The following is a 24776-nucleotide window of genomic DNA, read 5'->3' as shown; positions in this document are numbered from 1 at the left end:
GAGAAGCACATCTAGATGATAATAAGATAATACCATCAATGACAGCAGGATTCCATTTAGTTGCTTCCGTTTCCCCGTCTTGTTTGTAGCGAATCTTGTCTTGTAAAAATAGGTTCTGTTGGCTTTCTTTTTGGGTGGAATTCTATTGATTGAATACGGATGTCAGACAAATGATCTGATCTCTCATTTCTCAGGAAAAAGTTGGTTGTTTCATGTGTTATTTTTTCACTCCTCAGATGGGAAGCCCAATGAACCTGGAGGCTTTCAATGACGAATGAATTTGATTTAGTTGCCGCAGTTTGGATGTATTCATTGATGTTGTTAGTAACACCTGGGCGGGTGTCTTCTGTGGCAGAGACCTGATGACTTTGTTTTTGTCTGGTTGGGTGATCTGCATCTTTGTGTATCAATTGGACTGTTGGGAGTCTTGTTTACATCGCTGATGAAAGGTCAAGTTTAATAAATGTGAAATAAATCAGCAGCAAGGCAGATATTTTGTGGGTGTTTTGTTTTTTTAGCAAAAGTGACATTTTCACTACAATAGGAACAGAGCAGTGACACAATTATTGTTTGTAAAGAAAGAGTAACCAATAATTCTTATTTCTTCAACATCCTACAGAATAAACCCCAGGATGTAGTTCAAAGTGACGAATTACATTAAAAGAGGTTATTGTCCAATTTCCACTTTAAAGCTACAATCAAACTTTAAAAATGTTTTAACTCAGAGATCATTTAAAGTTTTTCACAGTTCTACAAATTCAATTAGACTTAATTCAAGTCTTCAAGTTTTTTTGGGACACGTCAGGAACCGCAGTGAGGGCAAGTCGCTGTAGCTGTTATAAGTCACAGATACAAGATAATGCTAAACGCTTAAAAATATGCTTCAGTATCAAAAGTAGACCGTTATCATACAAAACAAACATTAGCCGCCAAAGGCTGCTGCCTGTAACCGACCAAGTAAGGCTGTTGGAAGGCATTTTATTGCTCTTTTATTCACCTTCTCATTGGTAAAAGCAGGAATGTTTTATTTGGTCTTCATAATATAATTCACATTCATAATACACTTCATAATTTTTTAATTGTAAATGATCATTAAACTGAGTCTTACTTATGCTTTGGTGGATTCAAAAAAATTATTAAAAAGCAATAAAATCGATTAAACGAAAGACTCCTGAGTGACTCAACAGTCAAACAGAGGCTTGGGGCCTGGAAAGTAACAGAAACAGAGTGATTCAGTGGAAGTGAACGACCCCCCCCCGCCCCCCTCCCACCCCCCTACCCATCACTGAAGAGGGAGAGGTTGGTGAAAGCAAAGGGAAAGGGAGGAGGGGGGGGGGGGGGGGGTGACTGGCGACTGAGTGGGACGAGAGAGGAAGAGAGAGGAAGAGAGAGGAAGAGAGGGAGAGAGGGAGAGAGGAGGGGCTTAGAAAGTATGAACTTGTGTATGATTCAGCTGCAGGAAGCCTGGAGAAGCGAGCAGCGCGCAGCCGGGACGCTCACTCGCCTAAAGGCTCCTCAAAGGGCGACTTTCTCCACTTCCTCCCAGTGCACTGCTTTCCCAGTCCGGACTATTTTGAACCCGTCCTGTTTTGTTTCTTTCTTCTTTCCACGCTGTGCGTAATTTCTATCCAAGATCGAGGAGGTGAGGGGGGGAGAGAGAGAGAGACAGACAGAGGGGAAAAGGCGACATCACAACAACACGAGGACGAGGAATCAAGAAAGGGACCTCAAAGGAACTGTGGGTCGGGGAGGGGGGGTGGCTGGCGTGGGGGGGATGAAAGTCGTCTTGGATATCTGCTTGGTTTTCCTCATGCTGCACAGTCCCGGCGTGCTGTCCTTGTCCACACGTAAGTTCCACACGTAAGTTCCACGCGTAAATTCCACGCCGATGCGCCAAGGTTTGGGTTTTGGGCGCATAGCCGGGGCGTCTTTGGTCGGATAAGACCAGTCGTGTCCCTGTGACACCCAGAGGACCGTCTGGAAAACAGCTCTGCGGGACAGTGTCCTGGTCTGGGATGCGTGATTTTTAAAAATAAAAATCCTTGATGGATATATTTAGGATCATAGTTGGGATATCAATGAGGGATTAAATTAAGAAAATATGTTGTTTTAGAAGGGTGATAGTCAATGTAAACAGTTAAAGAATATCCTAGTAACAACACATTCAATATATTTAACATGATGTTAGTCATTGGGTGGACACTACTAGCCACAGTAATTTTAGTATAGGAATATAATAGAACAAATATTTAAAACACTTTCTATTTCTATAATAAGATCGCATTATGTAAATATGACACACTATGATCTTTCCTGTGCTTTGAATACGTGTCCCCAATGGAAATGGACTCAAGTGATTCTTTTAATAGGGTTGTGGTTGATTCCTGGACACATTCAAAAGGACTAACGACACTTTGTCCTCTTGACACCTCGTGTTATTGATGTGGTCCCGCTGCAGTATATTGCCTTTATCCCCGCAGAGGGAACTCATCTCCCGGGGGGCTGAATTTCAACAAGTCGGGCCATAATTCGTTTAACACATGGAGAGTAGGGGGGCTTTACACACCGCAACATAACAGTGACATCATTTGCTCGGGTTTTGGAGAATGTTAACCGGCAGCTTAATGCACAGTAACATAAATAATTCAAAGTTATGTCCCGCTTCCCCTGTTAAGTGGCTGGATTAGATTTTATGGAGCTCGCTGGCAAAGCTCGTCAGAGAGGATCTACTGTTTTTCAGCCTGTTTAAAAGGAGCTGATAAAAGAAAGTATGGTTTCAGAGGCTTACAGGGACAATGGGCCTTGATCACAAGCTGCCCGGCTGTTTATTACAGGGCTTAATTGGTCATTACTGTTTTATTCGGTGTAATAATGGAGAGCGCTTCCCTTTCTCTCAGTGAGGACTGTGGTTTTCAGACGCCACTGGAACAAACAGTCTAAATGTTTTCTTCCCAACGTATAATTAACGCAGATCATAATCCCATAAATGTTAAGCTTATAACTACTGCTGGGACATAAAGAGGTATTTCTGTTGGAATAGGATTGTTTAAGACCACATTTTAAAACACACAATGCAACCAACAATCTGCTTTTTAACATAAACACACATTCTAATAACCCTTGGTACATGTACTGTTAAGACCTGGGTAACCCCTCCTCTCTCCAGATGTGAGAATCAGTTAAATACCTCCAAGGTAGACTTCATAATGATAATTTGAAGAGACAAACATCCGGCGCTGTCTGTTCTGTCCCTTATCAGCGGGGTTTTTCAAGGCTCTCTGTGCCCAGATGTTGCGTGACTTCTTCGTCTTAGCTTGTCCACACTGGCCCATCAAATTGTGCCTCTATTGTACAACAGACAGAGAAAAGTCCAGGCTTTCTTTGAACTGTTGGATGAGAGAAGAGCAAATAGTTCTTTAGCTAGAGGAGAGGTCACATACCTTTGAAAACCGACAGCCCAGAGGAAATGGTTTTCACTCCACCAAAGACTTAAAAATATAAAATGTCTTCTCGCTGAAACAACGAGAAAAGAAACAATCATCCTTTGCCGTCTCCATCCTCCACTGTCGGAGGGTTGAACTCGTCCCCGGCCCTCGATCGGAGCTGGGCTTCAAGCACCCTCCGTTTCTCCAAACAAATAATACTTTACAAGCCATTTCCTTCACTCAGCGTGTCAAGCAGAGACAATAAACAGCAGTAATTGTGTCTATCGTCCTGAGGAGGACTGGGTGTAAAGAGGGCTTCACAACCGGCTCCGGGGCAGACTCGAGTCCTCATCGCCTGGAATACATAAACACTGATTGTTATTCAGCTGGATCAGCAAATGATTTGCTAATCACGACCCCCCTTTAAGCCCCCCCGTATCCGGTGACAAAGACAATACGGCCTCTTTGCATGTGTTTGTATGTATTCACGTGAGTGCATGAGAGTTGGGGGCGTGTTTGCGTAGAAGCTGGAGTTTTTAGGAGTTGTGATACTGACGTACGTGTGGAGTTACAGTTGAATTTACTTCTTCAAAGCCGTCTCCTCCGTAAAGGGCCACGATGTCTGTCAGCGTGAGGTGAATAGATTTGGGCCCCAGGCGCAGATTTGCGGCGGTCTGACAAAGTGTTGAGGCTCTTTCTCACTGCAGTCATTTCTGCTTCGACATCATCATGAGTTGTTTTCATAATGTCTTCTACTTAGGTGGGCATTTTTTCTTGTATTTCTGTTCCTTGTATCCAAATAAATTAACACTTTGCCAGTTTCCGTCACAGTATCATCATGCCTGGGACTTTTTTTGTTTCCATCATATGAGAATAAGCTGCCGCCATCACCTTGTTACTAATGAAGCAAACAGTAAACAGGATCCTTTTCTGACATCCATGTTTACTTTGCTCTTGTTATTTGTCTTATTTCTGCCGAATAAAACGATCCACGCAATAATTTGTGGGCTATAATTTAAAAAAAAGATAACAAACAGATAATCTACCCATCTCATGTCATGTCTGATAATCTTATGTCTGATAAACTTTTAACTTTACACCCCAGTTTTGCAGTGCAGGTTTTATTTTTAATATCTATAGTTTTAACTCAAACTCATAACCTCCATGACGCCACTGTGATGTCATCAACGTCTTTAGACTTTGAAACGGTCTAATCGGAGCCAGAGGAGACCCTACTCCGTTGCCCTCACCCGCCTCGTAGGACTGACGAGCGAACTGACCTTTTTGCGTGTCATCGACCGCCTTCCTCTGCTCCCCCCCGTCTCCTCCAGATGTAGCAGTAATATACCCCCAGGACCCCGTCCTGCGCATGGGGTCCAACCTGACCGCCAGCTGCTGGGTCCACCCTGACCTCGGGGTCCACGCCGGCTCTCTGTTCTGGACGCTCAACGGTCGACAGCTGCCCAGCTCCCTGTACAGAGTGCTGAGCCCCTCCAACCTCAGCGTGACGCTGGCCGGCCTCAACGCCTCCAGACAGACGTCGGGCGACAACCTGGTCTGCCACAACCACAAGGGGCACATCATGGCCGGCTCCTGCCTCTACGTCGGCAGTAAGTCAACGTCCATCACTGCTCAATTGGGTTTCTTCAAGCTGGGTTCCATTCACGTAGAAGTCCATAGTTTCATTTTTCGTCATTTTATCAGGATACTTGTTGGGCCGACATTTCTCTGGAGTCTTTGTCTGCATTTAGTCTTTGCTTCTTTCGTTGACTCTTGTTACAGAAAAAGGGTAATTTATGGAAGAACAGTGAGAGCAGAGGGAAGGAAATGGGAATAAGGGGAGACAACAACAAAGTGGTGGGTACAGAGTGTAAAGTGTCTCGGTGGCGTATGTTATGTTTAATATTCCTGCTAGTAAGAGGCCTCAATGACCCGCGTGGTCCATTACTCGCACAATCACTCACAGGTCATGGGTCATAAGACAATTTTACACAGACACATGTTCGAGTGTGAGGACCAGCATTTACATAGACCCTTTTTTGGAAGGGTTAAAAGTTTTGTTGGCTGACGCAATGCCCTCCAATAAACCTTTTTCTCAAGGGTCTATCTTCAATAGAAAGTTATTCATTTCGGGAAATACTAAAATGCACATTTACATTTAGTTACACGTCCCACGTGACTTTTCACTCTTATCTTTTTCACTCCGTTTCTTGGAGTTCCCAAACATAGAAACATACACGGCATTAATCTACGGCTGTGAAAAGGTGAGGAGATGAAAAAAACCATAACCACGATGAAACACGTGCCCCCATTTTGTCTGACACACACGTACGCACACACACACACACACACACACACACACAAGGAGAAGCAGTCAGGATCCTAATCTCTGTGCGACGCTGGTGTTGAGCACCCTGTGTTCTGAGAGACGAGGAATGTTGGCAGGGATCCCGAGTCGGACCAAATCAGACAGCACGCACACACACACACACACACACACACACACACACACACACACACACACACACACACACACACACACACACACACACTCCAATTAAGAGAAAAACACACCACTTTTTGAGGAACACCGATAGTGGGGGAATTACACTCAGGAGGACGGGGCTGAAGTAATGGCTCAAGGTAACGTTGTTCCCCCAGTGACCCTACATCTTGCCTCCACCTTCTCTGTCTCTGCGCCACTCTCTTCTGTCTCTCATGTCTGTTTTTTCTTTTTTTCCCACCCCTTTCGCCCCCATCTGTCCGCCGGTCGCCCCTCCTGTCCCAGTGCCTCCAGAGAAGCCGGTCAATCTGACCTGCTGGTCCAGGAACACCAAAGACCTGACTTGCAGCTGGGCCCCTGGAGGAAAAGGAGAGACTAACATCAGCACGCTGTACACCCTCAAGTACAAACTCAGGTAGTAACAGAGACACAATGCGGCTGCACACATTACCAACGTGATTGTTATTATAGACAGCGTCTGAATTAATACAACATACTCTTAATTGATAGATACATAGTTACTTAATCAACTTTGGATTTTGTTTTGCCACTGGGCTGTAAATGTAGGGCGTGAAAACCAAGTAAAGTTCAAATGTGCTAAACATCCAGCTTGGTGAACAGACCAGTAACAATGTAACCTCACAAAAGTTGCAAAACGGTGAAACCCTTAAATAGAAAAGGGGCTTCCATCCTTCCTAATGACAATAAAAAAAAAAAATCATATTTCAATGTTTACAATCAGGGATTGGCAGAATTTCTGTTCCTTGTATTTAAAATACAATTACATTTGAACTTTTTGCTATTGGCATTTTACATAAAAAAATTCTAACAAGGGTTAGAAAGCAATTTTTAAAACTTTAAAGTTTCCTCAGTACATTTTGTTGCTCATTGAGAACATTTTGAGGACATAAAATCCGTTGAGATTATTTTTGTGAGGTTGACCCACATGTATGTGTAAAATAACACCTGTAAATTATCAAAATATATTTTATATATTTTATCAACTAATTAAATATACAAAATACATTACATTACATGTCATTTAGCTGATACCAAATCACCTTTGAGAATCTTGCGTTAAAAATAACAACAGCAGTAGAATTAGGAAGAGGGGTTTTCAGCTGGAAAGGCTACATTTTGAAAATGAGGTTGCTTGTCCTTCCCTCCCAGGTGGTACGGCAAAGAGAAGGAGTGTGAGGATTACAGTCATACGCAGCCGTACTACTGCAGCATCACGCGGGACCTGCACCTCTTCACGCCCTACGAGATCTGGGTGGAGGCCTCCAACCAGCTTGGGCAGGCTACGTCCGATGTCATGACTCTCGACATCCTAGACGTGGGTGAGTGTGAAAAGGAGTGAACTTTGCCCCCCCTCGTTAATAAATAACAGTGGATACAAGGACGGAACGAGACATCATCCTTTTATTTTCTCTTTATTTTCTTTCTCGCCCCGGGGTGAGTTGAGTGGATTGATTTCACTCTCATGCCTCAGAGGTATTTGTCTTAGCTGAACGTTGAGACAGCGGCAAGATGTAAATAAAATATAAAAGAAGTATGTCTGGCAGCGCCCCTGAAGCTTATTTCTTAACACATTATATTGTGCTTTTTAATCAGTTTTTTAAACAATTCTTGGTTATCTGCTGGATATTTTCTTGGCCCGTACCAGTGGCTCTAAGTTCGTACAGATGGATTTATATTTGAAATTATGGTAACGGTCTGATGTGTGGAATAAAGTAGTTCTATAACCGTAAATTGAAGCGGGGGAAACGAGGGGGCCAAATGCAAGCTAAGTGACTTGTTCCTGCCCCTTTATTATCTCATGACCTCTTGGATCAGCAACCGCAAACGACTTTTTCGCTTTATAAAACCGTCTTTTTTATTCCTACCGGCAACAAATTGGTTTAATTCTTTATGGCTTTTGGCTTTTTGGAGCAAGTTGTTCACTAGCAGTCGTCCAGCTTTACACTGATAGGATAAGCGGCGTTCCCTTTTAAAGCTTTGTTACGGGGTCGCTTAGGGAGGTTTAAGCAAAATGACGAGATCAGAATGATTCTCTTCCCTCTTTATCCTCTGAAAAATACTCACACGCTCATGCACATATCCGCGCACACACCTTGGACAGGCGTGTGTGTGTGTGTGTGTGTGTGTGACGAATGAAAACGCCCTCTCTTTTGATGTGCTAATTTTCTCTTTACTCATGCATACTGGACACACACACAACCCCCTCCTATGTACTGTTGGAATGTTCCAGACTGATCCTCGACCCTAATCCCCGCTCTGAGCCGGCTGCAGACCCCCGATGCCTGAGGAGTTTGGGCTTTGAGGCTTTAAGACCTGCAATAATAGAATCTGATTAGCTTGAAGCTCCTCGTTCGCGGTTCAGCACGCATCTAAGCGGTGTCGGCGAGTCGTACCGAGAGTCGAACCATACAGAGCCTCAGAGGAGAACGCGTCACCAGCGAGGAAACGAGAGTTCATCAGACCGTAATCCCTTTTCCGTTACCTTATGTACACACACACACACACACACACACACACACACACACCTGTAGAAACAGCCGGAGGGCAGGGCACGGCCTGGTAGCTGTATAGAAACAGAGAGGAAGGGGAAGGTGTAGGCAGTTTCTGGACTTATGTGTGTGTGGGGGAGGGGGGGGTTATGTTACGCTCGGGTTGCCCCGACCATTATTGTCATGCAAGCAGTTTCCACAACAGTAGCAGGTCATAAAACACAGAAACCGCACCTGCTTTGAGCTGCTGTGAGTCACTCACGTCGCCCGTCTTGTCCAATCGGTTGTTAAGGCGAGGTGGAACCACCCACAGTTTTCCTCTGCATTCCTCAGTCATGTGGAGCCCTCTGAGCCCAAAGACTAGAGGCAACTTGTAATGCTGTCTGCGATGAGGATGTGCAGTGGGATGAGACAATAAATGTTTACAATGATTCATCTGTAATTTGACAGGTCTCATTGGCTTTTGTTGCCGAAGGCTCCTTATATATGTTGGTGCTGCACAGTTCCTCTTTCCAGCGCACAGATTGTTTTATTCCTTGTTAAAAATACCATTTAAATGATTTTCTTTTCTAAGAAAGCTGCAAAGGTGTGATTATTTTACACAAGTCAATTGTCTTATTGTCTTTAGATATCTTGGCTATTCTTGTGAAAATGGCCTAATTGTCTTGAAAAAATATAATATATATAGTAACAACTATAAAATCTAATTAAAAGATAATGTATAATAATGATGTTAAAATTAAAATGTACTAGTCATATATATATTAGTGCTGTCAAACGATTAAAATATTTAATGACGATTAATCACATTTATGTCAATGTTAACTCAAAATTAATCATAACCACAATTAATCACAATTAATCGCAAATTTTTATCAATTCTAAATATCCCTTCATTTATTTTTTTCCATATTTTTAAATTTTAATGCTCTTATCAACATGGAAAAGTGGATTGGCTTTCTTTATGCTAATGTTTTATTTGAGTGAAAAACAACATTGCTAAACAAAAAGTGCACATTTCAGGTAAAAGGTTAGGATTTTATTTGTACTTGGAAATGATTTGTCTGAAAAAAACGATAAACGCGGGTTAAGCTTAATTGCAGTGAGCATAAGAATAACTGAAACCATATCAGCATGTGTCATGTCATTGTTTTTTAATTAGCAATTAGTGTGAACATTGCACCAACATTACTAGGGCTATAAAACTAAACTTGTTTACTCCACTTTTGTGTTAAAAATGTAGTTTTATACGACGGCTTACTGTACGTACCCTCATTATATTTACACTTAAAATCCCCCACGAGTAACAACTGACACGTCTGAAGTCTCTGGTTCCTTTGAACACAGTAAACAATCCTCTAAAACCCTCTTTTTTCCGTCCACTAAATCTTTCCCATCTTCTTCTTTCCTCCGAGTTTGTCTTGTTTGTTTATCGCCGAGGGATGACATTATGAAAAGAGACTGCAGTCTATATTGAAACAATCTCAAAAGACCAAAACAGAACGCGAGTAGAGTTAAAATAATGGTCTGTCAGAAGAGATGTTTGTTTGTCAAAAAGATAATCGTTGTCAGATGAAAAAGCCTCTTCCAGTTCACACAAGTCAACTCTTCAGAGACCACAAACCTCCGCCAATGCTGAAAAATCCTTCAATGAGCTCTTTCACATGAAGACATCACTTCCATCGCTTTAGATTTAAATTAAGTGGATTTCTTGACACTGCAAACGTAAGCAACATTTTTGAAAAAGCCCCTAAACACCAATTCTTGGCCAAAATCGATCATTTGCGCCATCTGTCCACCAGAAGTACATCATTTGGTCTTTAGGATAGAAATCGACTTGTTAATGGATGTAATAAATAGAAGAAAAACCCGGTTGCCTCACATGAAATCTGTTTTCATCTGTTTGCAGTAATTTCAAATTATAGTCACAAACTAATTTTCCCAAAAATAAATAGAAATGCAGCTGGTTGATTAGCAGCACACTCATTCAAGAGATTTTTCAAATCCTTTAAGCTTTTGTAATAAAAATGGATTACTTGACACAATGTAAACCAACTCTACAGTTGCCCTCGGCGTTCTTCAGCTCGGGTTTGTTTTTCCAGCGCGCAACTTTACTGGATCACCTTCACCGCTCGTACCAACCGAACTTCTATCTATTGAAAATCGGTACAATAGCTAGTTTACCTAGAATAGAATGTTGCAGATAAAAATACAGATCAGGACATTGGACATTTGTCTGGTGGCCAGATGCAATGAATGACAATGTTGCTCTATATGTTTGCTCACATCTTCACAGAGAGTTAAATGGTGACGAGAAAAAGAAAAGCCAGTAAGGCTTTACAGATTCTTTCCTGTCTGAAATTCTTCATTAGTTTGGTGTAAAATATTGGCTTCAGCGTCTCCAATGTGAGGATTTTGATTCTCATCTTTATAATAACAAACAGATTTTTTGACTTTTGGTCGTGGATGGGAGTGATTAGCGCTACTTGTCTTCACACAACAGAGGTGATTTTTGGGAAGCATTTAGAATCTGATTAGTTGGAATCGGATGTGATGAGATCAGCGCTGCGACTAACTTTTATTGATTCGTTGACTAATCCTTGTCCTGTAAAATGTGTAAATATTTGGAAGCTTAGAACTGGTATGATTTTCAGCTTGCCTGATGACCTCCTCCTCTTCCTCCAGTGACCACGGACCCTCCGTCGGGCGTGACTGTCAGTCGTGTCGGTCAGTTGGAGGACCAGCTGGGTGTTCGCTGGGAGGCTCCGCCCGCTCTCAAAGACTTCCTGTTCCAGGCCAAATACCAGATCCGCTACAGACTGGAGGACAGCCAAGACTGGAAGGTATATAGGACGACGAAGACATAAATCTCTATTCCTTGTCCCTCACACACAAACAGATATATCACTGCAGCTGTTTCTCATCCTAATGCTGTAATCACCCCTAATGTAGTCTGATGGAGGCCTCCGCTGCCAGATGGGTTGACTTTCATCAGACATGCATCTAGAAGTCAGGTTTTCATCAGGAGACAAAGCCCAGCCACAGCCACTGTGTATATCCCTGTTCAAACTTTTAATGAATGAAAAATACAGTGTAAATCCCTCAGCCGTGCCAATGGCGTTTCCCAGGAATCATTTGAGTCCTCTGGGTACGAGTGAAGATTCTTCTGTAATTAAGGTGGAATTACACAGCACTGTAATACAAGCAAGTCTTTGCTCGCAAAGTGGAAAAAGAAAAGAAGGGGAGTGGAAGGACGGCGTCGGAGGGATGAGGCCGCTGCAAAGGAGGAGAGAGGAGACTCAAATCCGAGGGTTTAGGGGTTTGGAAGTGAAAACAAAACGCCATTTCCCTCTGAACCGACCCTTAATCATGAGGTCATGCTGAGGAATGGAGGGATACATCTCAGCTGTTAATGCCTTCAATATGGCCGTAAAGACGCTCAGCGGCAACGTCTGCCGATTTGGCTTCCCGGCGTCACATCATTAGCCCTCCGATGCCTGTACTCCCCCGACCTGCTTTCTGTTGCCGGTCGTTCCTTAACAAGTGTTTACAGACTGGATGCCAGAGAGAGAAAGTGGGGACTATTAGACACGATTATTAACGGCCGCGTGTGGGCGTCTCTTTCTCTCCATCTATTCCGTCTTTATTCCCGCTGTCACGTACGGTAACAGAGTACATGTGCATGCTCATGTGTGTGTTGCTCAGGACACAAGCAGCTTTGTTATAAAGTTATAAAGAGCAGATATCTACCCAGCGGGCATGGACATTAAAACATTTTCATAAACACGTTGATCAGGAGTCACTAAACAATGTGGCGTGCATGCGTGCTTCGGTCTGTTCATGGTTTCCTACATCTTGACTCTTGTGTTTTATTTCACGCACATTGGTTTTTAGACCTCCAACTCTTCTGTGTTTGGCTCTTTTTTTCCCCCCTGTAGGTGATGGATGATGTTGGGAATCAGACATCTTGTAGATTGGCTGGACTGAGACCTGGAACAGTGTATTTTGTCCAGGTAAAGTACGGGCAGGTTGCGTGTGTGTGTTTCTGTTTCAGCGTATGTGAATGTACCAAAGACCAAAAGTCCGTGTTTATATTGTTGTATCTTCTCTAGGTCCGCTGCAACCCCGTGGGCATCTACGGATCTCGCAAAGCCGGGATCTGGAGCGAGTGGAGCCATCCGACCGCCGCATCCACGCCGCACAGCGGTGAGCACACACTCACACACGCCGCGTGCGGCTACTCAGAAAGGGCTTCGCTGGCTGTGAAGCTGTGGACAACCGCTGTTGTTGCCTCAAAAGAATTAACAAGGAAATCGCGGTAAAATAGTATCGTAATAATTTTTGGAATGATGACCGTGTCTATGAAAAGAAAACACGGGTTGTAAAAAAAACCCCAAAAACTTGAAGGGATTCCCAGAACTCCCCGTGAAATCTGGCAACGGCACCAGACTGAAGGAGAGGTCCTATCGGTTACTGCGTGCATTCGCTGCCTGAACCTCCCACGGCTCCGTGCGGTCACGCACATCACAGCGCACGGACACATCTTGAGCAATTTATCACTTCTTCCTCTTTGCTTTTAGCAAAACGAGTGTAATAACTCTGCGATACAGGAAGGATCCTTCCGTGTGTTTAAAAGTCACTGAAAAGCCACCACTGCCGCTCTGTGAAATGTTTCATTACAGAAAACAACGACGCTGGTTTTACTTTCGTCTCATTCCCTCTTCCTTCTCCCTGTCATGCAGAGCGACTGATGTCGGGCTCCTGTGACTCAAAGTCCAGCGGGGATTCCAACTCCACCCTCCGCAGGGAGCTGAAGCAGTTCTTTGGGTGGGTGCGGAAACACGCCTACGGCTGCAGCAGCATTTCCATGAAGCTGTACGACCAGTGGAGAGTGCTGATGCAGAAATCGCACAAAGCTCGCAACCAGGTAGGTAAGCATCACTAATGCAGGAGACACACGTATTTAAAATCAACTGCACAAGCAGATACGCACTCAAAGTACAAACTGTGTGGTTTTATGGAAGCTGATTTGTAACAGATTTGTCCTTTTTATTTAGGTTCTCCAAGGGGATAAATCCTAGCACACTGCTGCTTCAACGAGCAGAAAACCAGTGAGGGAGTGTGTTCTTTGTCTATGTGTGTGTGTGTGTGTGTGTGTGTGAGAGAGAAAGACAGATTGTATTCATATATGGGGATTATATGACATTTTGATGTGGACATTTTGTGCAAACACCAGCCGTGACCTGCGAGAGGAAGGAAAGTGTGGGATTTATCTTGTCATCATCAGAAGCCTTTTTCAGTCGGAAAAGATGTAACTGATCCTGCTATCATCATAAGCAAGAGCCCATGTGGACTATTCTGCTTCCTAGAGTGGAGGTGTAGCATGAATAATGTGCTCTAAAGCGATCAAAACAGATTCAAAGAAACTAAAAGTGTTTCCCGAGCATCTGAGAGTATTGTCTGACCTTTTGTTGAGCTTTTCCTGTGGATCCAAAGCACCATCTAGTGGCAGTTCAGCATCCTGGGAGACTCCAGAGGCCATCGTTGTCCCGATGGAGAAGAAGAATAGTTACACAAATATCATACAGTAGTTCCATGTCATGCTTTGTCATGTGAGTGCCAAACTGGTCCATGCTGCAGTTACGTGTTTCTGAGCGATGTGTCTGGTGACGTGATGGTGTTTGTTTATGGAGACGTTTCACTGCCTTTATTTTTGTACTGAATTGTACCAGCATATTTAAATCTGTATAAAGTTATGTTTTATGTCTTAAGTTATGTTTAGTTAGTAAAGAAATAGCAACGAGGGAAGTTGTCATTGATCTTTATTGTTGTTGTACAGGTTATAGTTGGCTGCACGCTACAGCAGACTTCATCCACCCTGGAAGGACAAAATCACATTTCATTTTCTCTTCACATCACCACCCAAATAAGCAGCATGCCTGCAATACATTGTGTGCCTTGGAGTGACACTATCAGTGGAAGTTATCAAAAGATACGATTTTAGAATACAAAAATAATGTCATAAATTCACCGTAAAATAAATGATGTCTGTTAAAAGAACATATGGAGTAATTATAAGATAATGGATAATCCTCTGTGCTGAATCCTCAAAAATCTTTAAGATGTGAAAAATTAAACAATGATTTTCAACCTTAAATGAAGCCAAATTAGCATATATTTAATAACATAATGCACCGTTTCCATATTAAAATTGCGTTTCAGAAAACATGTGATGCAAAATAATAGCCTTAATGTAACTTATCAACAGGTGTCAGTTATTATTGTTTTTATTGTTTTTTCTACTTTCTACTCAATTTCCAGATCTGCTTCAAAGTCCACAGCAGCATGTGAGCATGCTCAGTCATCCAGTCGAATCAAGTAAAGAACAACCAAATTGTGACAATTGTTTCAACACATGGCCTCTATATGCCGTCTCTTTTTATCTCTTTAGTGCACCTTGCAGGAAGGCAGAAACTACCCATCTTAATGTGTTTAAATTGACCATATTTTGTTAAAGAATAATAGCTAAGATTACAATAGTTTTTATGAACTATGGAATAATAAAAAAGTTGTACTTTATGATGATGCAAAATTAGCATCTTGAAAAACAACATTAGTGACCAAGAACACCATCTAAGGGTCATAATTTAGCATTTAGCAGCACAAAGATTGCTGTTCTCACAACGCTGTCCACACGGTGGAGCTGTCTGTACTTAAAATCTAATTATTTAATTGAATTTTTCCAAAACAATTAAAAAATGTCCATTTGACTTATCGCAAAGATGTCCTTCTAACTACAACAAAAAAACAACAACACAAATGCAAACTTTGAAGAGTGCAATGAAAAATCTGTATAAACTTTGACCTAGGCCTTCCCTATTGAATCCAGGCTGCTTCTGGATGCCAGTCCCACAACAACAACAACAACAACAACAGGGCGATGCTTGCTGTATCATCTCTCCGTTTCTCGGAAAAGCTCAACACATAAGTGGTTGCGTTTGCCGTCAGCGGAGCAGGTTCGTCTCCTGCAGGTGACACCGCGGAGCTGTATTACTGCGCCTGAGGTGCAGCCGTGCTTAATATTTAACCAGTGTGGGGTCATAACTCTGCCCTAAAGGCCTTAGTTACCTCTGTGTGCAGGGATTAGTAGAGTGGGAGAGCAAGACTGTAAAAGTCTACTTGGGTTTCTCACGCTGGAAGGCAAACATCTCTGTATCTGTTGGAAGTGAGTTCCCCCTCAGGGCTTTTTTCTGACGCGTTTCAGATGCTCCCCCTGGGCTCTGCTAGCAGTCAAAGCAGCTTACTATTCAATATGGTGGAAATATACTTCCCCTTTCCTGTGGCTGCTCACCAATTTCCTACAATGTTTTGCGAAAAAACAAGAAAAAACATATATATTTTAGTTAATTCCCTCACATGATAATATATATATATATATATATATATATATATATAGAGGATATATTTTTTAAATAAGATCATCTGAAGGAATATCTCGGAATTTATGGATGATAAATACTGTACATGTACATGTTAGGAACCTCAAAACTAAGTACTAACTACAGGTCTTGGGTAGATGTATGTACAGTAGTTAGTTCCTAAGGGACGGAACATTTTGGCTTCCCTCCGTGAGTGGTTGAACTAACAATAGAAAACAAAATGCACAAACATCCCTGGAGTTTTTTTTCAATAATTAAAACATTGTTTTTCTGACTTGCTAAATTTACCAACCAGTTCATTTAAAACTTTTACACTGATACAAAAATATATTTACTTAGTGACAAAAAACAGTTCAAACTCACCAATCCATGGTTTTCATTACACTCTTGAGCGTATTAAATATCCACTTGCAACAGGAGATCCGTGTAAGTCCTTCCATTTTTAATAGCAAGTCCTCTGAGACGCTATTAGTTACAACATACAGGGTGTAGCTGAGAGGTTCCTCACACACACCCGCTGTAGTAACCTAATGCCTCACAATAGGATGGCAAAGGAGCTGCGTTACATGTTAGCGACATTCCTCTCGCAGAGACTTAAGAATTACACTTAACTGTTCACTGGTTTTCCCACTTGACAAAGGCAATTTGTTGGACCGCCCGGTGAAAACCTTTAAACTAAGGAGATTTTGAGGAACAGGAGGTGGGGGTAAGTTTGAGACTTGTTTGACGGCTATGTATAATTCAGCCCAGGATGTTGTGCATCACATGGAAACACCCACACCCACACACACACACACACACACACACACACACACACACACACACACACACACACACACACACACACACACACACACAAAAGAATGTGTCTGAAGTGACACAGGACCCAAAGAGGAAGAGAAGGGCACAAAGATGAAGAAGGAAGACGGAGGCCAGCAGAGTATGCAAGAGGTGCCGAGGACACGGCCGATAATCTCTGCAAAAGAAAGAGGTCAGTTTAAGAAATCTGTATGTTTCTAAGTGTGTGCGTGTGTGTGTGTTAACTGGTTTCTGCTATGAAATCGTACAGAATTACACTGCCGTTGCTCCAGGCTTGTTGGGGGTGTCCACTAGAGTGGGAGTCCAACATGCAGAGGAAGAACATTAAAATGCATGTCCATAGCAAATGAGAGAAAGAGCTCCATATGGAAATAATCAGAGACAACACAGAGCGAGCCAGAGAGCAGTGGGAGAGCCACACTGCCGCACGGAGCTGAAGCTGTTGCATCATTTTCATTACCCTCCTCCTCCACCTCCTCCCCCTCCTCCTCCTCTCCTCATTGTCAGGCCCGGGCCCCGGACGCTACGCTCTGCCACCTACAGTTGGATACATTAACCATGACATCACCAAGCCCAGCAGCCCTGCATACTCCTTCCACAGCCGCATGAGCAGTGCCAGTGAGTTGCTGTTGTTGTATATTTCTGTTGTACTGGTCTGCTGTGTGCTGGTTTTTACTCGCAGGGTCTCCTTTTCTGAGACAAACACCTTTCTGGAATTGGTTTATTTCACTGGATGAGGTCTAAAGGGGTCTTTGGATGAGTGCTTGTGCACCCTGTTTTCTGCAGTGGTCTCTGTTGACTCCAGCCCGGGACCAAAGTACCATATTGACGCCAAGGTCACCCGGTTTGGCCGGATGGAAACCCCCTCTTACTCCATGTTGGGTGGAGGAAGGCGCACAGGGAGTAACAGAGGTGATAAAAAGATATGAACTTCTGCATTGTGTTTACAATCAACTCATCAGAGAGAAACATCTTGAAACACACACACACACTCACACGCATCAATGAAGGCAAAACAAGAAATCGATTTCGCCTGATAGGCTTGGTGTTCCAGACCCCGGGGCCGGGGGCCTACAGCCCAGAGAAGGCTCCACCTGTCAACGCTCAACTCAGAACCCCATCCTACACCATCAGCTCTCGCACCAGATACCGCTCTGTGGATCCGGTGCCTGCGCCCAACACGTGAGGCGTTCCTGTGTATCTGTTCTACCAGATTAACCTGTGATGATGAATTTAACATCTTATTTCAAGTCAATCCCACTTATAATGCAAACCAAATGTGTATTTGCACTGGCCACTCGTTTGTATAATGTAATCTGAGAACTATAATTACCAGCTTTTTAATAACATACAGTACATTCGAGAAAGTGTGTCCAAACTTTTGACTGGTACTGTATAAACGTGCATGTTTACGTTGCGACCTGAATTAATTCCTCCGCTGATAATTGCGAGCCTCTTTGTTTGAATCGGACATTCTGTTGCTGAAAAATGAAAAGCACTGCGTGTCACTTTCTTCTCTTTAGCTACAGTCTGCCTAATCTTCTGGGCCGCCAGGCTCCCAATAAACCCTCCAGTGCAAGCTACAGCTTCTCAGGCCGGAGGAAGGTCGGAGGTCCCTCTGAAGACCTCTCTAAGAGTCCTGGACCGGCAAGATACGGACGCACAAACCCAGACGTTTACCACCAGCGCCAGCCCTCCTTCTCCATTCAGAAACGGACTAAAAGACCCAATTATTTCTCAGCCACCCCCGGGCCCGGCTCGTACAGCCCCGAGAAGTTCCATTCGCATCTCCCCAAACCACCGTCCTTCAGCCTGGGTGTCAGACACTCAGAGTTTGTCACGCCACTGGTGGTGGATGTTGTTGACTGACAAAAACGCCTTGTGTTTATTACATTTTTCCCACAAATGTCACAAAATGACTCCGATGTGGTAAAATGTGTCTTAAAGAAGGGGTCCTAATCTGCTGATGTAAGAACTGATCAGACAACTTGGCCATTGATCACAATGATTTATACAGTTTATCATTTGAACCAGAGACAAGCGACTCAAATGTACAGTATGATAAAATAATACAACACAATATTCAACATAAATATTACACTGTAAAAATTGTATCCATTTCTTTCCTTAATAAATAAAACAAAAAAAAAACACAACTGTTGCTTACATTAATCCTGCATGTAAAGATGCTTCTTGAGTTTACATCCCTGCTGGCTTTAAAGAAGAGGGTTAAATAAATCTAGGATTTGGCTCTTGGTATGGTGTATTTTACGGGTGAGCTCCATGCGCTGCACTCGCCCAGACCCAGCAGCTCCTTTGCACACACCCGGAACCAGTAGGTCCTCCCTGCCGTCAGCCCGTTCAGTTCAACCCTGGTGCCCTCAAATGGACCCAGCTGCAGGAGGAAATACATGCACATCCTTTTTAAATCACTCGCTTTAATGTAAATACAACACAATGACTCCATGTAGCTCAAAGAAATGGTTGGGCAGTTTAAGGGAAGACGGTTCGGGATATTTGCTGTCTTGCTGAGCCTGTGAGAGCATCGATTCTGTGCTGTTCTTTAAATATGAAGCTGCAGCTTGGAGAGTTGGTAAGCTCAGCACACAAAAGGAAGCAGCTCGCCCGGCTCAGTTAAAAAGTTAATTATGCCTCACCTCTAAAGCTCACGGATTAACACAAATTTGTGTATTTTCCAGAAATGTAGAACACATTCTTTAACACTTGAGCATAGTGTATAATTTAAATGAAAAGCACTCCAATCAACCAAACCTAAAAGCTACTGTGCCGTAATTAAACCACTTAATACTTTAAATGAGATCACCAAGATGTATAAGTGCTCATGGAGGTTATTCTTACATTGACAGACTTCGTAGTGCCCCTGTTTTCCCACTCGTACAGGATCTGGTATTTCAGGGGGAAGATTTTCAGGTCAGTCCAAGTCGGGGGATGAGACCATTCCAGCAACAGGTTTTTTGTGTCATGAGGGGAAACCCGGACGTCTACGGGGGGATCTGGCCTCACTGCAGAGAGAAGGAGTCAGATTGCATTACATCATCATCAGATAAATCAATCATACCGTGCGTTCAATACTTTTCTTTTAAATTTCTTTTTCTTCATTCTAGCACTCACCTATATCCTCCAACATGAAAGTTGATAGATGGGAGCTGCTTCCACCAGCAGAAACTGCCGTCACATTGAGGATGTAGTTAGTGAGGAGCTTCAGGTTGGGAAGGTGGCAGTGCCAGAGCTAAAAAAGACAAACACAAGATGCTAAGTATTATATTATTTACCGCGTTATATATATATATATATATATATATATATATATATATATATATATATATATGTTTCAAAATACTGTCTCACTTTCAAGTACTAATGTTTGCGCACCTAATGTTTTAGAATAGATTATAAAAATGAATAAATGTAAAGAGATATTGATTACAATAAATGCAAGGGACGCAATTATTTCCCTTATCTAAGCAATTATTTCCTTCCTCATACTACCAAGAAAAACGTTAAACTGGTGATAATCAAAAACGTTTTTCTGCTCATTTAGGGAGTCATTGTCTTATCCTGCTTGAGGAGTGCAGGGTGCAAAGGAGACCACAGGAGGACCTGCTCCAAGTACAAAACGTAATGTTCTTCCTGATGTTAGTCAGCTGTTCTTCCGGCCCGCGTGCCGACAGAACTGCTCCTGCTTTTGCAAACGCGGCGCTGATACTGTGATCTGTCCAATAAATCTACCCGAACGAGACAAGTTGTTTGGCTGAATTCTTCCAGATATCCCCAACTGGGCTTCCAGTTTTGATCACGTTTTTTCCCCCCTGGTATGTTGTACGTTACAGCTACTGTATAACAATAAATATAAATCCCCAAACTCAGCAAATTCTGGACCATCAACATTATGGTCAAAGGACTCACTAGAATCCTGTGTGCTTGGTTTCATTTACCCTAAAACCAGGTTTGGAAACTCCCTCTTTAGCTATAAATGGTCTTTCTGCCCCAAATGTAAATGAAGTTGGTACCCGCTCAGATGAGGGTGACGGTGCTGAAACCAGGTCAGAGGATGCAGTGCCTGGTTGGATGAGTCGGCACGGCTTGGTGACCAGGTGTCTGTGTCTCTCACTGACAAAGACATAAACACGTATTTCCAATGAGCCCCTCGTCAACGACACTCGACAACTGCATTCGGGTTTCACTAAAAGGTGTCAGGAGGAGGACAGCTGATTTCAATATACCTGTAAGTGGCAATGTAGTGTGTTGGTGGGGAGCGAGAGGATTCGGGCCAGGAGCAAAAGGTCATATTTGGGTAGCTCGCGCACCAACAATTTACCGTGGGAACGGAGGGAGGATCTGAGGGAGGAAATCACACTTTGTAACACAATGTTGGAAGCACAAAACCAGATAAACACTGAGCATATTTTCAGACCGATTGGTACTCACTGCCTGATGTCGAAGTCACCCGCAGCAGCTCCAGGGCTTGACCTCCCATAACACACACAAGGAGAGTCACAGTGACGCACACACTGGCAGCCGTCGCAGCCATCGGAGCTTCTAGTAAGAGAAATGATGACCTGAGCCCAGCGGTCTAAATAGCTCGGTAGCTGCTGTACTGAACAAGATATCAACCGCTCTACTCTGTGGCTGCGTTGTTCTTAGCTATGGAATTTTCTGTAACGCTCGACTTGACTGCACATGTCAAAGTACAGAGATAACAAAGTTACAGCCTGTGTCGTCTGTGTCTGTACGTGTTTAAGAAGCCGCTGATCAGCACTTTAATAGTTTGTGAAAGAGGAAGCGTGCATGTGATGTATCACAGGAAACCCTCTGAAAACCCTTTGGTTTCTGTCAATGAGCAACAAACCAAAACTTGCGTTGTAGTTGTTTGAATATTGTATTGAAATTGTTATGAAAAAAAGGAAGTATGTAAAGGACAATTTCAAGAATAATGAACCTTTTTGTGACTTTAGCACACTAAACAAGAAATAGCAGCTGATCGACCACATACTTGACATGTCTGTGTGAACTAATACAGGTCATATCCTCTTATTAAATCCACAGCAGATTCACAGTGGCAGCTTTCATACATTTTCTTGATTGTCTTTGTGAGGCCACGACAGCTTCTTGGTGCTCCATCCGGAGAAGGATCTTCTGTGGATCTTCCAGCCCACTGTGGGAGCTCCATCTCTGGGTTTTCTAATACTGTGAAGTCCCCCTTCGCTGGAGGGCCGCAGGGAGGTGAAGGCCTTGCTGATCCAGTTGTTCTTCGCTCCCTGAAGATCGTTGGCCAGGGTTCCTTTTTGGTGCTCCAGCTCCTGGATCTTGCACTTAGCCTCCACCATCTGGAGTTTAGTCTTGGCCAACTCCTGTTCATGCTCCCTGATCTGGGCCCTGAGGGACTCCTTCTCCTGGTCGTCTCTCCTCTGCCCTGCATCTTTGGAAGCGTCGTCGTCCTCCCCTCGGCTCGGTTTGGCCGTCCCGCGGCCTTCTACCGCCGCCGCCTCGCTTGGAGACTTCCGAACTGCGGCAGATAGTTCCTCCGATTCCATGGCACGTCGGCAGCGCGAGCAAGCCTTCACTGCACTCTTCAAAGGTGGAGGATAAGAGCAGAGGAAGAATGCAAGACGTCAAGCCTTATCTTTTCTTAAAGGTAAACACAGATATCAACCCGAAAGAGAAAGTAGAGAAGGGATTGTTATATGATCTCCTACAACATGGTGTTTGACTGCAAACACGGCGGAGAATGAGAGGAGGGCACCATTCGAACCTTGAGTGCATCCAACTCTTCTCTGTGGGTGGCTTGCTGCTTCTCCACCTGCTTTGTCAGCTGAGAGCAGATCTGAGCAGAAGAACGTGTTTTATTAGTATATCCCCTCATGAAGAACATGGCCTTTACCGACTGCAGTCATTGAATCTCTCTCTACCTGTTTGTAGTCGGCGATAATACCAGACGACCTGCTGACTTCTTGCTCAGCCTTCTCCAGCTCCCTCCGAAACACTTCCTTTGACTGTGAGAAGAGATGAAGTGCTTTTACTCGTGCACGTCAATCCTTACGAAGGCGCCGTGATCGCTGCCAGGTGCTCTTACCACGGCAGCTTCCTCCTCTTTCCCAATTTTCTCCTCTTCCGTAGCCTGTAGTAGATGTCTGGTCTGAAAGAGTTCTTTGGTGAGCTCGTCCACTCGGTCCTCTGCCTGCAAACACACATGGCTCGGTTAAAAAGAACAGTATTGTGCTTCATGGGATCATTTCGCGTTAAAGGCTAGATCCAGAATGCCGTGTGTCCGTTCTCCAAAATGTCTTGCATTGTTTTCGTTCTCACAAGTATGAACCAGTTAAAGTCCATCTTGCCTTTCTTGCCTCTTCAACATGAGTACGGAAACAACCGTCAGAAACGTTTGAACCTAGAACCATTTCACAATGTTAAAATAACATTGTTTTCTTTCCATTTCTTTAGAAAACTTGGAGTCGTGCTTTGCGCTGCCGGTCTGTTTATGGGAGAGTGAAGACTGCTCCCGGTTGCTATTCTAATGCTCTGAAGGTTTCACTGGGGTTACAGTCTGAATGCCCCTCGGAGAGGCTGAGTAATGACCTTTCGCAGGTGATTATGCTTTTTCTAAAATAAACCCTTTTACCCTTTTGCTGCAGGGCGGTAGCTAATCATACCTTGTCCAGAGCGCTCCTCAAAGCAACCTTGCTGCTGATCAATCTGTGAGCAAGGTTGTCATTCTCCTGCTCCAGGCGGAGGCCGGCCTGCTGAAGCCGATGGTTTTCCTTCTGCAACAACCGCACAGAAGAACTCAATCACAACGTGGACATCAGTGAAGCTACTCAAACGTATCGGCTTTTGAAAGGAGTGGAAGATTTCTGACCATGTATTTATCCAAAGAATCATCATGATTCATTAACTGAAGCCGGCTTTCTCCCAGTTTATCCTCAATGGCCGGGATCTGAAGGGAGAGAGTCAAAGCTCATGAAATACAGCCATGTCATATTTGACTGAAGTGGAAGAAATATCCATAATAAACAATCAAAAGTCCACTTCTTCTATCTCAGGTGTCAGATCTGTCACACAGAGGAATATGTTGTGTGAGTGAGTGTGAATATAGGTCCGGTTTCACCCACCAGGCAGGCCAAGATCTCGTCTTCGCTCATCTGTTCCATGACGTGGGAATCGTACGCCATAATCGCGGACACCTCTTCCATCATCCTGCCCTCACTGACCTGGAGCTTCCCGCACTCACACAAACAATCACAGCCCTTTGCAGGGAGCTGCCAATTCCGACCAGATAGAATTAGCTAAATCCATCAGCCGTGTTTTGATCACGCTGGCAGTCGAGAGAATCAAGAGACGTAAAGTCCAGAAAGATCGTCTTGTTTTTACTTATTTAATGATGCAGGTAAGAAGCAGAAGAGCGTGAACAGGAAATAGAGTCCAAGTCGTCCCGGCGCAGATAAGCTGTGCTCACAGTCCAAAGGTGAATAACTGACAGAGATCCCACAGCCGAAACGCGGCTACGCTTAAATCACACAGACTGCTACTGTGCTGCAGTCAGATTATCTTATAGGCGGTGTCAGGTGAAGGAGACGGGAGGAGACGGGTGAACGGGCAGCAACAGGTTCAACAGGGTTTATGCGAGTGTGTGTGTGTGTGTGTGAGAGAACGGGTGCTTTGGACACACCCATTACAGCCCTCACCTCACCTGTCATCTCCCTCACACACAGACACACACACAACAAACACCTGTGTACGATCAAACCTCCTGCCAATAAATCCACTAACTGGTTTGATTCCAAAAATATATTTTTTGGGGGGGTGAGTGGTGGCGTGTGGGTCGTTTCAATTAAGTTAAATAATCCCTGTTGATTCATTTGTTTCTATAGTTCATAGTGTACCAGCTGGCAGCCGTGAGAACCTGCCGGACTGGTTCCCAAAGTATTTGGAAAATTTCTCTCCGAGGTGTCGGCAAGCCTGACTATTGGGCCTATTATTGTCCCGGTCCGACGGCAAACAGGTACAACAGGTAAAAGGATGGAGTATCAAAGCTTGACTATGCAATAACAAAGGGCCTCTC

At 43.7% G+C, this 24776-nt stretch overlaps 4 protein-coding genes and 1 long non-coding RNA gene across 8 annotated transcripts; 2 read left to right on the top strand and 3 right to left on the bottom strand.

Moving 5' to 3' along the window:
* The first annotated feature begins 1368 nt into the window (after positions 1–1368).
* crlf1a (cytokine receptor-like factor 1a) lies at positions 1369–14242 on the top strand. Of its 4 annotated transcripts, none has more exons than XM_040199875.2 (9): positions 1369–1847; positions 4757–5035; positions 6214–6343; positions 7099–7268; positions 11124–11281; positions 12377–12451; positions 12551–12644; positions 13181–13369; positions 13496–14242. In XM_040199875.2, the coding sequence occupies exons 1-9, from the start codon at positions 1775–1777 to the stop codon at positions 13510–13512; spliced, it is 1185 nt and encodes a 394-aa protein (XP_040055809.2). In that variant the 5' UTR covers positions 1369–1774; the 3' UTR covers positions 13513–14242. The 4 variants fall into 4 exon arrangements, with proteins under 4 accessions (XP_040055809.2, XP_077945660.1, XP_040055808.2 ...); XM_078089534.1 differs by having other exon boundaries at positions 1369–1860; XM_040199874.2 differs by having other exon boundaries at positions 1370–1847; positions 13181–13365.
* On the bottom strand, positions 1834–4835 carry LOC120833071 (uncharacterized). Its single transcript, XR_005714268.2, has 3 exons — positions 4706–4835; positions 3441–3780; positions 1834–3344 (listed from the first exon to the last, which is right to left on the bottom strand). It is a non-coding gene; the product is annotated as an uncharacterized LOC120833071 (long non-coding RNA).
* Positions 14243–16685: 2443 nt separating the features above from the next.
* odf3l2a (outer dense fiber of sperm tails 3-like 2a) lies at positions 16686–18565 on the top strand. The gene is made up of 5 exons (XM_078089531.1): positions 16686–16868; positions 17204–17314; positions 17483–17608; positions 17737–17878; positions 18220–18565. Exons 1-5 carry the CDS (start codon positions 16790–16792, stop codon positions 18563–18565), a joined length of 804 nt encoding a protein of 267 aa, XP_077945657.1. The 5' UTR covers positions 16686–16789.
* A 119-nt stretch (positions 18566–18684) lies between these two features.
* On the bottom strand, positions 18685–21932 carry ebi3 (Epstein-Barr virus induced 3). The gene is made up of 7 exons (XM_040199878.2): positions 21790–21932; positions 21146–21256; positions 20941–21055; positions 20728–20827; positions 19829–19946; positions 19556–19719; positions 18685–19091 (listed from the first exon to the last, which is right to left on the bottom strand). The coding sequence occupies exons 2-7, from the start codon at positions 21246–21248 to the stop codon at positions 18936–18938; spliced, it is 756 nt and encodes a 251-aa protein (XP_040055812.2). The 5' UTR covers positions 21249–21256; positions 21790–21932; the 3' UTR covers positions 18685–18935.
* Positions 21578–24324, bottom strand: LOC120833068 (rab GTPase-activating protein 1-like). The gene is made up of 7 exons (XM_040199877.2): positions 23827–24324; positions 23574–23651; positions 23368–23478; positions 22791–22895; positions 22627–22710; positions 22470–22541; positions 21578–22287 (listed from the first exon to the last, which is right to left on the bottom strand). The coding sequence occupies exons 1-7, from the start codon at positions 23908–23910 to the stop codon at positions 21784–21786; spliced, it is 1038 nt and encodes a 345-aa protein (XP_040055811.2). The 5' UTR covers positions 23911–24324; the 3' UTR covers positions 21578–21783.
* Positions 24325–24776: the final 452 nt, after the last annotated feature.

The sequence above is a fragment of the Gasterosteus aculeatus genome, chromosome 15 (genome assembly GCF_964276395.1).
Source record: "Gasterosteus aculeatus chromosome 15, fGasAcu3.hap1.1, whole genome shotgun sequence".
Taxonomy (NCBI): Eukaryota; Metazoa; Chordata; class Actinopteri; order Perciformes; family Gasterosteidae; genus Gasterosteus; species Gasterosteus aculeatus.
Note: the sequence above shows the minus strand (reverse complement) of the source record. Positions and strands in the feature narration are given on the sequence as shown.